This window comes from Eurosta solidaginis, chromosome 3, assembly GCF_040869045.1.
Source record: "Eurosta solidaginis isolate ZX-2024a chromosome 3, ASM4086904v1, whole genome shotgun sequence".
Lineage (NCBI taxonomy): Eukaryota > Metazoa > Arthropoda > Insecta > Diptera > Tephritidae > Eurosta > Eurosta solidaginis.
This window is the reverse complement of record NC_090321.1, coordinates 66,530,189-66,543,130: the sequence shown is the minus strand read 5'-3', so window position 1 is coordinate 66,543,130 and position 12,942 is coordinate 66,530,189. Positions and strand designations below refer to the sequence as shown.

Here is a 12,942-nt window from a genome sequence, read left to right as displayed (position 1 = left end):
TTTAAGAAATATTGTAACGAATTTACTGCAATTTCCCTTATTTGCAATTTTCTGCCAACGTTCGTATCGCTAAACTGTTGAATAAATAACTCCAATATTGAATAATGGAAAAATGACCTTTATTAAAGTACTCCACAATAACACTTATACTTTGCAACGAATAGCTTGCTTAATAACCAACTGATTCATAGCTCAAATGAAACTGACTTTTAAAATAATACTGCTATTGCTCGCTAGATATCGTCTTAATCGAAACTCAAATCAAACTGCATTACTTCTTACTCGCTTGCGCCGCTTTTATAGTTTACGCTGCATACATCTAGGCTCGTCTATTTCCAGAACTTACCAACTATTTCGTGTGTTTATAGTTCTCATATAATTTCTACTTGTTTACAATTGTCTACTTTTCAGCGTCTCTCAGATGTATGTGAGTTTGTAGTTTACAGTCTCTCGCATACACATAGGCGTATAAGTAAATGCATATGTGTGTGACATCTCTCGGCTGCCTTATATATGTGTATACATGATTTGATTATTGACGTGAATACCGCTTAGCATGGCCTTAGCATCGCCTTAGTGATGGTATAGCTTAGTGATGCTAATATCCGTCACAATATTAAAAAAAACGCCCTATACCGAACCTAAATTACTAGGACTTAACGACTACGCCGGAGTTAGGATTAAATTTCCGGATAATATCTTTTATTCCCTTTGAAAAGCGGCAATCAAATAGATTTGGTGGCTTGGCAGAGCCTTCGACTGTACTTCTGCCATGAAAAATGCGACTGCTCCCTATCTGAGTCCTTGTTGAACCGAAAAAGGCTTAGTCTTCATATGTTCCCATATGGCTACAAAGAGGATTGGTCCCATCGATCCCTTTCGGGTATAAATGGGTACTATCAGGCTCTTCATAGGACATGCTCAAACAAAAGCGAACAGGTTAACACATACAAAGATATCAAAACTGGTATTGGTCGCATACTCCTTTGTGGCTCATCCCGTATTCATCTTAGACTAATCGCATTTTTTGCAGGCACCTTTTCTTTTTGCGCCGCACTCGCACTCGCGTAGCTACTTAGGTACTTACTTACTTATTTACTTACTTACTACCTACATAAGTAACTTGTGTTTTGCCACTTTTTGCGCCTTTGTCTAAAAAATCTTTTTCCCCCCTGAACCGCATAAGCTAGTTGCTTATTGTTTTTTTTTTTTTTTTTTTTGTTTTTTTTACTACTTTTTTTATTGTATCACTCGTAGTCTTCATTTCATCTTTATTAAAAAATATGTCTCACTTTGTTTGCTGTCTTCTTATTTTATAATATTTGTTGTTGTTTTTTCTGTCTATTTCAGCGTGCTCTATGGCAATAAAATAAAGGATTTGCCCTCAGGCGTATTTAAAGGACTTACATCACTACAACTTCTCCTGTTGAATGCCAATGAAATCTCGTGCATACGCAAGGACGCTTTTCGCGATCTCCACAGTCTTAGCCTGCTTTCGCTGTATGATAACAACATTCAATCGCTGACTAATGGCACCTTCGATGCAATGAAGAGCATACAAACACTGTAAGTGAACATTCGAACATACTTTTTGTTATATCTCTATTTCCCCCTTCACCTTTCACATAGTAAGCTTTAACGGGAAAGGGTGCTGCAAAATGAGTATTGTTTTTTAAATTACAAAATATTGGTATTCTACTAGACTCAGGATTCTCGCAACCGTTACCGCGAATATACTATAGTCAGAAACCCTTTCTAACCAATTTGAGAGGCGCCTAAAAGTGTGCTTATTTGAAACAAAGTCATCGTCATTAGCAAGTGACGTCGGTCATTTATGCATCGTGATACCTGGTGCCAATGAGGAGCACCAAGGAAGATCAAGCTCTGCTCCATACGTTTCTTCGAACTCAGTGAAGGTATCCGCTCAAAATTAGGTATCGATAAAAAATAAACATTCTGTGGCGCAACGTCTTCATACATTCGCATATCATGACCTAGCCTGCCAAACTTTTGGGTTTTTATTCGTTCATGTTACATCAAGACAAGTACAATGGGAGAAGGAAGGACCTTTATTCAATTGCATACTTCTTGACCTGAATTGCGTAATTTGGCACTATCGTCGATGAAGTTTTCGGCGATTTTATTCACCACATAGATGTTTCAAATATCGTCATAATTGAACATGCACTTCGATGGCATTAAGCGGCAGTTACCCACCGACGTGTGCCGTACGTACGCACGTTTGTCGTACGAAACACGTTTGACCGAACCCTCAAGCCCGTAGGAATCAATGTGTGCGTCTGTGTACATGTACATAACATATTTGTGTGTGTATTGTTTAGAACAAAACACTGTTGCCATTGACCAGTTTGCATGCATGCTTATGGAAACATCAACTTTTTCCATTTTAATTTTTGATGTTGTAAAAGGCTGGAATTAATATTAAAATAAAAAAAAATAAATAATCTGCACTTTTACATAATTATTTCGAATTATTTTCACAATTTTTTAAACTTTAATTATGTGTTTTTGCATAAAACTGCAAACGGTCAAAAATTAGCGCACAAAAGTTTATTAGGCAACTCTGTCTAGTGAGAGAGCGATCAGCTGACACGTTCTTACGAAAAAAAACAAAATTGTTTTGATTTCTACGTTCCGGGCTACGTACATACGGGCGTTATGTCAGCTGACACTTTTTTCTACGTACGTTCGTAGGTAACTGCCGTTTTACGCTATCGACTGGCGACACCCAAAAATATTTGGTTTGGCTTTAAATAATCATCAGATTTTAAGCGAGCATGCGGCCGCAATTGCAACTTAAGTTCAGAGCCGTAATCACATCCTCAATACCCTCGCCGGCAAAGACAAAGAAATACTCATATCTATCTATAAAGCAATGGGTCGGCCACTTGTGTGCTACGCGTATTCGATATGGTCGTCGAGCTTAAAAGAAATACTTGAGAAACCTATAGGCCTGTCAAAACACCACTTCAGAACTGCTAGGGAGTGTCTTCTTATGTACACAATGAGGCGGGAGTACTCCTCATGTAGGAGACAAAAGTAATGTTGAACAAACAGTTTCTGTTAAAAAATCATAAGCCTAGGCATTTCAAAAGACAACTGATTTATGAGGCTCCGCATACCAGAGATATGAGAGGACTACGAAGAGGTCTGGCTTGCAAGAATTCAGCCGTACGAACCTGTAAGCGTAAACAGGCACCTCCCACAAAAGTGGGCAAAGCCTTTTGCTGATAAATTCCCGGCGAGCCCACTTCTCAGTGTCATATACTCGAAACTCCCAGTAGAGGAAAGAAGAACTCCCAGGGAGACATGTGTTACTTTGTCACAACTTCGATTTGCATACTGCAATAGATTAAACTATTACTTATGCAGAATACGGAACGTATGTCCCGCATGTAATGTGTCTCTACATGATAACAATCATCTTTTGAAAAGTGATATCAACCCAATTGAAACTGCAAGTTTCCTTGGACTTCCGTTAGAGGATATCGATGACATGATTGACTGCTTCTATTGAATGGGGCGAATCACTGCTACAAGAAAAAGAAGAAGAATTTTTGGCAAGAGTGATTCTCCGCTGGATTTCTAAGCTGGCATTGCTTTCGCTGTTTATGGTGGTTCCAAAATTACCGATATTCTTCACAGTTTCCTATTTAAATCCGTTAACATTGACGTGATTGCTTGGCCTGGCAACCCACTTTGTTCGCCTTTTTTTCCAAGGCAAAGAAAGGAAAACTTGCGGTGCATTTGTTGATGCCAATGATGTCAATAACTTCAGAATGCGCCAGCAATTGTACGGCCTTAAAATGTACTATCGTTGTTTAGATCAGCTGCAATACTCATCTTCTTCAGCATCAGAATAAAGAAATCGTATGATAGGTATTAACATTGTCTGAGGTCTCCGCGTTTGGTTTCAAATAGCTGGAGAGCTCCTTCTTTCAAAAAACGAATGGTGCTGCTCAACGTCATTTTATAAAGGCGGATAAGTTTTTCAGACAACTCAAATAAGATAAGATCAGATAAAGCAGCCTACGGATTTGAAGTCGACAAATTGCAGGTGCCTGCCGATTCACATTTTGTGGATTTTTCAAACACTTCGAATATCGTAAGAATCTGGTCGGTAGTAGACGTACCAGGTCCAAAACCGTACTCTTTAGGTCCCACCACTTTGTCAGCATCAGATGGGCTTCCGTATTTCGCAGTATCTGCTAAGAAAGTCCTTATACGCGATACAAAGCATGCTGATTCCACGGTCCATGTCTCGGTTTCCAAAAATTGCAATATCAACTCATGTACTCGTCAGACAATATTTTGCAAAAGAGTTTATTCACGCTTTTTACCAATTCTTCGCCTTCGTGTTTGAATAGCTCAAGCAGCAGCTCATCGCTACACGATGCCATATTATGCTTTAGCTAGGATATTGCCATTCTCATTACGTCATAGTCGATTGGTGGACGGTATCTCCCATCGTCAGGAATAGGGACATTGGTTTTGACCTCTTCTTCGCTATGTAGCTATGAGAAAAAGTGCTCGTCCCAAAACTTAAGCGCACCCGGTACTTCGTTACCAGGACGTCATAATCATTACTGCATGAAACTGCTTCGGTCTTAAAACCCTCCATCATCTGCGGTTTTTTAAGGAAATTTTTTGGAATCTTTCCCAGCATGTAGCCGTTCTCGCACATGATGTTCTGCCTCACGCTTCTCTCTTCTAAGTAGGCGTCTTTCTTCCCTATAGGCAGCGCCGTTTTTTCCGATTCAGTTCGACTTTCCTAATGTTGTTGGACACTCTCCGAAGGCCTTGCTGAGTGTAATCGATGTTAATGGTCTTTTGCCGGATAAAGATCTGGTACGTTCCAGTAACAAGCACCATAAAGGTACTAGCGCGACCATCTCGGGAACTATTTGGTATGACCTCATGAAACCCTCTAGGCCATACCGTCCTCCCATCCCCTAGATCCATCAGGAGTTCGGGTTCGCCAGAGCCTCGGCTGTTAATGAAACAGGATTCGTCACGGGTAGGTGAGGGTGACAATTTGGTTGGAGAAGCTATATATTGCGCTGGCAACCCCTTGATAGGGTTGTGCTACACAACCCCCTTGAATCGATTTGGTTTTTAGTCGCCTCTTACGACAGGCATACCTACCGCGGGTATATTCTAAACCCCCTAACCCGCTGGGGTGACTTTCCTAATCTTAATGTGCTGTTTCCAGGTTCTTTTGGAACCAATGGTGTCCGTAGTGGCGAAATCGCTTCTTCGTCACAAAACCAACATAGTAGTCTAGACTTGCGCTGTTCTCCTTATGGCAACTGTAGTGAGCATCGCACGTACCTATTGTGCATCTGTCTTGACCCGTCCTTCGCGATTCCGGTTTGGCTGGGATTACAGACTTTGGCTTTAACGCTTTCATGATCATTAAAATTTAAATATAAAAGTAATCAAATGCTACTTTTTGCGTCACCCTGTAAATGTATATTAAATGCAGTGACTAAATAAAATGCAACACAAAACCATAAACACGCAAGTATGGGACACATAATAATAAAAATGCACTGTAGGCCGTACATATATACATGTTTGTGTGAATATTTGCATTGTTTTACTGGTACTTGCATCTCATACACCGAATATTGTAGATACATTCGCAGGAACAAAGGACATGACACCTAGGGCATTTAAACAATATGTCCGCAACAAAGTTGTGCATAGACTGGAAATAGAAAAAAGAAAATTAAAACAAAAAATTTACAGAAATCTATGTATATTTTATAACTGTACAGCTATGTGGGTTGGTTTGTAGGCATTGTTTTGAATATGTTGTTATTGTTGTTGCTTAAACCCAAGTGAGCCGTTTATCTGCTGGGGCTGACTTTACTATATTGAAGTGTGCTTAGACTTAAATTTCTTTAATACTTAACTCATCTACCCGCAGAGATGGCCTGTTGTCGCAGTTTAAGTGCAACAGTTAGATTTCTAAGAGGTTTTTGTTCTTTTGAAAAAATAACAACAAGAACAAAAAACTTAACAAAATATGTGGGTATGTCTATCTATTCAAGCTAATAGGAAGTAAAATGTCTCTTAGTGCACAAATCATACAAAGCTTTAATGTGGCCTTTTATGGTGGTAGCAAACGCTTCAGTGAAATGATTTGAATTTTTATATTTAAATTTAAAATAAAAGAAAATTTTCAGTCATTATTTTGATATTAAAAGAGAGACAATGAAAATAAGAAATTGTGGTCTTAATGGGCTCTTATTTAAATCGAGAGCAACCTTAAAGAATTAGTATGATGGCATTTTTAATTTGCCTTGTTAAGTCCATTTCAAATCGCGCTTTGATAGACAAGATGGTAACTTGGTGGTGAGTCTGCGAAAAACTTATGGAGTGTAAGAAAGGTAGGCAGAACAAGAAGGGAACAGGCAAGGGGAATGTGGAGAAGACAAGAAGGTGAACCCAAAGAGGGAGAAGATTGAGGCAGGGATGCAGATAAAGATAAAGATAAATATAAAGATAAAGATAAAGATGAAGTTGAAGATGAAGATGAATATAAAGATAAGGATAAAGATATAGATATAGATAAAGATAAAGATAACAATAAAAATAAAGGTAGATACAGAGATAAAGACAAAGATAATGATACAGATAACAAAAATATGAAGATAAAGATAAAGATGAAGTTGAAGATGAACATGAATATAAAGATAAGGATAAAGATATAGATATAGATAAAGATAAAGATAACAATAAAAATAAAGGTAGATACAGAGATAAAGACAAAGATAATGATACAGATAACAAAAATATGAAGATAAAGATAAAGATAAAGCAAAGATAAAGATAAAGATAATGATTAAGATTACGATACAAATAAGGATAAAAATAAAAGCAAAGGTTAAGATTAATATTATACTAAAAATATAAAGATAAAGATCAAGATGAAATAAAGAGAAAGATTTTTTTTTATTTTCGTAGAAGGAGGAAATGTTTTATGCACTGACCGGGTTATTTAAGCCTCACTGCAAGACTCTCCGAGTGTAGGACTCCCCCCTACTAAGATCTAAAAGTGCAGAACTTTGAGAGCTCATGTTACGGCGTAGTTGCTATATGAATCTTCTGCTCGAAGTATCTTCTGCCGCATCAAAGAAAAGAAGTCGCACTCCAGGAAGCTTACTTGTCTCAAGGCCTGGTCATATGTTCAATATTTTCATTAGAGTTGACGTATGACTCCTCAAGAAAGGAATAGGTGGGGAATTAATATGCGAGGGGAATCCAGGGCACTTTGTCACGAATAGATCCAGATTATACGGAAACTTTAGGCGTCTGGCTTACCGCGTGGTCTTTCTGGCGGAGGTCACTGCGATTAAGGGTGCGGTAGATGGGATGACATCAGCAGGTTTAACAGCTATCAAAGAGCTAAGATGTGCCAACGTACGACTGGGGATTTCTTAACCTAACAAGCAGTGACATGGAAGTAGTTATTGACAAAAACACTGTTACCATATCGTGCCAGCTGTCATGTATCTTTACCCAGTGTCTGAAAGTTGATACTTTGGGATTATTCTGACCAATTGCTCTCTGCTTGTGAACAGACGGTCTCCAGTTTAATAAACAAGCGCTTGGCTGAAAACACGTCTAGCCAAGTGTTGAAGTCTTTCTGCCCAGTCATTAACTCCAAGCACTCGGTGAAACTATCTAAAACTAGAGTTTGTCTGTAAACCTGGTAATAGGGGTGGTAATATACCACTTCTCAATAGGAGCCGATGTAGTATGTCTTAATATACTTGACAGCTCTATCAAGATAGATGTCTGCGTTGTCCGTCACTTCATCATTGTCACACAACGATAATTGATAGCCAGTATCACCGTGGGAGGTTGGGGTAGCGTGTCCTTCTTTAACAAACCTTCTCTAACGTGCTTAAATGGTTCGGCATTGTGCTATTCATACTTCTTCATAGAGGTTTCTAGTAAGCTTTACACGTAAAGAAATGAATGACCAAGCTTAAAACCTTCGCCCCGATAAGAACTTTGCCTCTTTAAAAGCGAGGTTTTTTAAAGGGAAACACAAAAGCTCTCACGCTTGACATCTCCCTTTTTGCTATCCTTCAATTCGGAGATTTTGTACACCGTTGTCCGCGAAGTGATGGTTTTTGCAAAAAGCATGAAAGTTAACTTGTGACTTTTTATTGCATTTTAAAAAATATACACACAAACAGTCTTACGTACCTTAAACTGCATTGGCCTTTCAGTATTTTTAGATTTATTTTAAGTATTTACATATAAGACGATCGGCAACACCAAACTAAGTAGGAATCGAACTAGTCTGAAAAAGCTCACACTTGCATCACCTACAAAGAAAAAGGCAGTGTGAGAGTGGGAGTGGTATTCGAAAAATAATCTGTTGTCCAATCTACATCAGGTAGTCTCCTTAGGATACCGCTGTGTCCATTCTGTTTCTCGTCCCAGCGTCCAGAGCCCCTAAGTCTGTAATGGAGAGCTATCACCTGCTTAGGCTACCCGCTGTACTTTGTTCAGTTTTATACCCAGCTGTACTTGTATACAGGGTAGGTTAGGTTAGGTTGAACTGGCTGTTCCACGAGGACCCTACATAGACTGAATGAGTCCGTAGTGTTACCAGAAGCTTATTTAACGACCGAACTAAAAAACCATATCAATAACCAGAACCTTTGTTATAAAATAACTCCGACCTCTTGGCAAATAGTAGAAGCTCCCTAGGACTTAAGCCACTAACTGCTTCTAGATCTGACAGCTATATCACTCCTAATAGCTGGAGTCTTAGCCGAGCAAGCTCCGGGCACACAAAATGTGCTCGATCGTTTCCTCCTCCAATCCGTACTTCCTACATCCACTATCACTGACCAAACCTAATTTAAAGGTATGTGACGCCAGAAGGCAGTGTCCAATCAGTCATGAGTTTACAGTCTTCTCTTTTAAATGATAGAAGCAACTTTGTCAGTCTAAGGTTGTAAGACCTAATAATAGTCTTCGACACTTTACAGCCCCGCGCTTGATCCCACTCCTTTCCCGCTTGGTCAATCATGTGTACCTCTCGCCTTCTCTTAATCTCGCCCAATCCAATTTGGACGTCTACGGAGCAAGCTTCAAGGTATGCGCCCTTTTTAACTGGTTCATCAAGGAATCGAGTTAGATATAGACTTCCATATATTAAAATCGTCAGTATCGGCTGGTCACTACACTATAGCTCCGTATGATTTGACTTCTGTGTGGAAAAAAACTGTGTACTGCGAAACTTTTGTTTATTACTATCTTTTAACAAGTCCAGTAAACCTTCCGAGGGCTGGGAGCGCCTACAGGGAGATTTTTTCCTGAAGAATGACCGCATCCAGGTAAGTGTGTATTCATGAGGGTGTTAATGGAGTCCGCCCATACCACGTCTTCTCCTCTCACGAAGTGGTCATTGGAATGTTCTTTAAACAAAATTTTGCTCATTGTATTGAGCGGCAGGATTGCCAGGACACAATCTTTGCTACCCTAACAGCTTTTGTGTAATGTATGAGCGCATCTCTGTATGGTTTACATACTTTGGTTGTGAGGCACACATTGAACGCCTTCCTTACTGCTGTTCTAAGTTTCCTATATTTCCGGTTCCACCAAGGTGGGGACTTTTTTTGAAAGATTTCTCGTTATTAGCGCGAGCTGATGCTTACCAAGTACCTCATCTAATTCTTGCGCGCAGGTGATGTTAGTGTTAGAGCGTCCTATCTTTGTTGAAGGTATAGCAAGCCGTTCAAATTTGTCCCAATAGGATTTCTGTAGCGGAGAGTCTGCCCAGATCTTAACTTTAGGTCGAAGAAAATCCAGTTGTGATCCGAGAGAAAGGCTTTATCAAACACTCTCCAGTTTCCCCCTTTCCAGCGCCGGTTCTCCATCAGTTGACAAAGTTAGATCTAAAACCTTGTCCCAGCCCCGAAACCTATAAGAACTAGGAATTTTAAGTGTGGGCGTATTACCGGAGTTACAATTACTTAGCTTATAATTAAGGGTGTAGTGAAGAAGGGACTCACCATTATTGTTAGTTAAGAAGCTACCCCTAATCGGTGTGTCTTGCATTGGCATCACATCCGAAGATGATTTCATGCTCATCGCTGTAGTCTAAGAATTTTTTCAGCTCTGGAGGCGGGACCATCTTTTCGTTAGCCATCTAGATCAATATCACGGAGAGGGCTGGATTAAGTTCGTCATCTACATTAACTATTGTAAAATCTGTTAAATTCTTTGATTAAAATGCATGCCTCTTTACCCCAAGTACTGCCAGCAAGATATTTGAGGATTTTATTGCGACTCTGGATTTTCGGCACAATTGCGGCTGCATGCTCACCAAAATGTAGATCCCGATCAAACGTCGCACCCAAGATTTTGGGTTGTAGGACAGTCGGTAGCGTAGTGCCATCGACGTGGATGTTAAAAATTGTCGACATTTGGGACGTCCATGTTGTAAATAAGGTCGCGGAGGATTTAGTTGGTGCTAATGTCAGGTTTCGCGAGGCGAAAAAACGGGGAAGATCAGGGAGGTAGACGTTTATTTTGTTGCATAGCTCATCGATCTTTGGGCCTTGGCCTGTGGCTATTATTGTGCAGTCATCGGCGTAGGAAACGATAGTGACTCCATCTGCTGGCGAAGATAGCTTTGATCTGTAGAAATTAAGCAAAAGTGGGAATAGGACACCACCCTGTGGCACCCCTTGTTTATTTCTTCTTGATTTGGATATTGCGTTCCTAAATTGTACCGATGCCTGATCACCCAGATAATTTGCGGTCAACCTTTTAAGACTTGGGGGAAGGGTAGACCCTTCCAAGTCTTGCAGTAACGTGCCATGGTTGACCGTATCAAAGGCTTTTGACAGGTCTTGCGCAAAGCGTACTGTTCTGTGATGGTGGTTTTGATTTAAACCGCAATTTATCTTGATGTAACCCCATTTAATTTGATCCGCCCCTTCCTCCTCACTGTTGTTCTCATCTGGTCATGCGCATGGTAAATGCGATTTTGTAATCCGCCTTAATTATATGAAGACAAAAGATATGCCGACTAGTTGGCCTTAAAGTTCACACTAGTTGCGAGTTAGTTTAAAACTAGTTGCTTTATCAGCATGGTGTACATGCACGCACATACAATTTCACATACATAAGTATGCATGCATTCATGTATGACACCTACAAGACACTTGTAATTTCTTTTGAAAAATACATCAAATTCTTTTTGTTAACTACAGAGATACTACATCTAGCACTAAGATGTTCTTATTCATATTTTAAGTAAGTAAGTATTTGCTTTTTATATTTTCATATTTCTTACCAAACCACCAACAACAACAATGAATGAACCGCATCTAAAAACCAAAGGCATCTGGCAAAGAATCCCTTCATTTGTGACTGCAATCTTCGTTGGTTGGCTGATTACTTGCACAAAAACCCCATCGAGACAAGTGGCGCACGCTGCGAAGCCCCCAAGCGTATGCATCGCCGACGCATTGAGTCATTGCGTGAGGAGAAATTCAAATGTAAGTATTTTGTAAAAAAAGTGAAAAATACAAAATGAATTAACAAAAAGTATAAAAGGCAAATGAGTGGCAAAAAGTGAAGCTGCACATGGGTGCACGTGTAAATGGTGGAGTGGCGTTGGTGATGGACACGCAAAGAGTTGGTATTTTTCACTTAAAAATATTACATAAAAAACAAAGAAAACATTCAAAAAAAAAAAAAAAGCAGCAAAGAAACAATCATAAGCTAACACGTCCTTACACAAGTCAAAGTAGATTTATGAGCATAAATATATGTACCTGCATATATGTATGTATATACATTAGGGTGGGTAATTTTTTATAGGAAAAGTGCACTCTCTCTTACCTGCGCAATTTTGATAGAAGGCTATAGTTACACGCCGTAGACTTAACAAAGTGTCCCGATTTAGCATCTGTTATATTTGTAAGCTCTGATTATGAATGACATGGCAAGGTAAACAGCAACACCTCTGCAGGGCGAAGAGAAGTTCATATAGCTTTCCTGCTGTTTCCATTGTCAACGCGAAACTAATCAACTAACAATCAAACGTCCAGTTAAGTTCGTCATCTTATTACAGCAAACCCACGTCAACCTCAATAAGTCTGGCTGAAAATGCTTGAGCAAAAGTTGTACAATGTTATACGTTTCGGAGCCGATGGTAGGTTAGGTTAGGTTAAGAGGGCGTACGTGGGTGATACCCACACTTCCACTCGGAGAAATTTTTGTCCATTGTGAGTGCCCTCAGTAAGTATAGGGTGGCGGCAAATTCGTTTAGCCCCATTACCTTCTAGTGGTCCTCAACGAACCACTTGCTTTCTCTGATAAACCCAAGAAGAAGCGAGACGTCCACCTTCCCAACCTCTGCCAGGCTGTCGAAGAAGCGTGAGCCCAGAAATCTGAGCCTTCTTCTTTGAAGCGCCGGGCAGCGGCAGAGAAAGTGGTAGATCGACTCCTCTTCCTCCTCATCCTGACAACTTCTGCAGAGGGAGCTTATTGGTATTCGCCACCGTCGGAGCATTGGTGCGATAACACAATGACCTGTGATGACACCCGTAAGTACCCTCACCCACAGATTTGTTCAGTTTGAGAAGGAATCTGGTGCCCTTCCTATCCAAGCATGGCCATAAGGACCTTGAGACTTCGCAGTCAACCCTATTGGTCCATTGCAAGTCCGTTGCCCTTTCCTTATATTCGTTCATTCTCCCTAGGAGACAACTCAGCGTTGGTCGGACGGAGCTGTCCACCTCACTTATGTCTAAGTCGGAACCTTTCCTAGCCATCTCATCCGCGAGTTTATTCCCTGCAATGTCGCTGGGCCCAGGGACCCAGCAAAGGGAGACATTGAGATGACTTATAGAAACCAGAGAGGCTCTACACCTCCGC

At 40.2% G+C, this 12,942-nt stretch overlaps 1 protein-coding gene across 1 annotated transcript in view; it reads left to right on the top strand.

Moving 5' to 3' along the window:
• The window catches only part of sli (slit guidance ligand), a 271,300-nt gene that overhangs the window by 188,484 nt on the left and 69,874 nt on the right, over positions 1 to 12,942 (top strand). Inside the window, 2 exon segments of the mRNA XM_067772110.1 lie at positions 1,351 to 1,566; positions 11,401 to 11,558. Of these exon segments, the coding sequence (XP_067628211.1) occupies positions 1,351 to 1,566; positions 11,401 to 11,558 (374 nt within the window).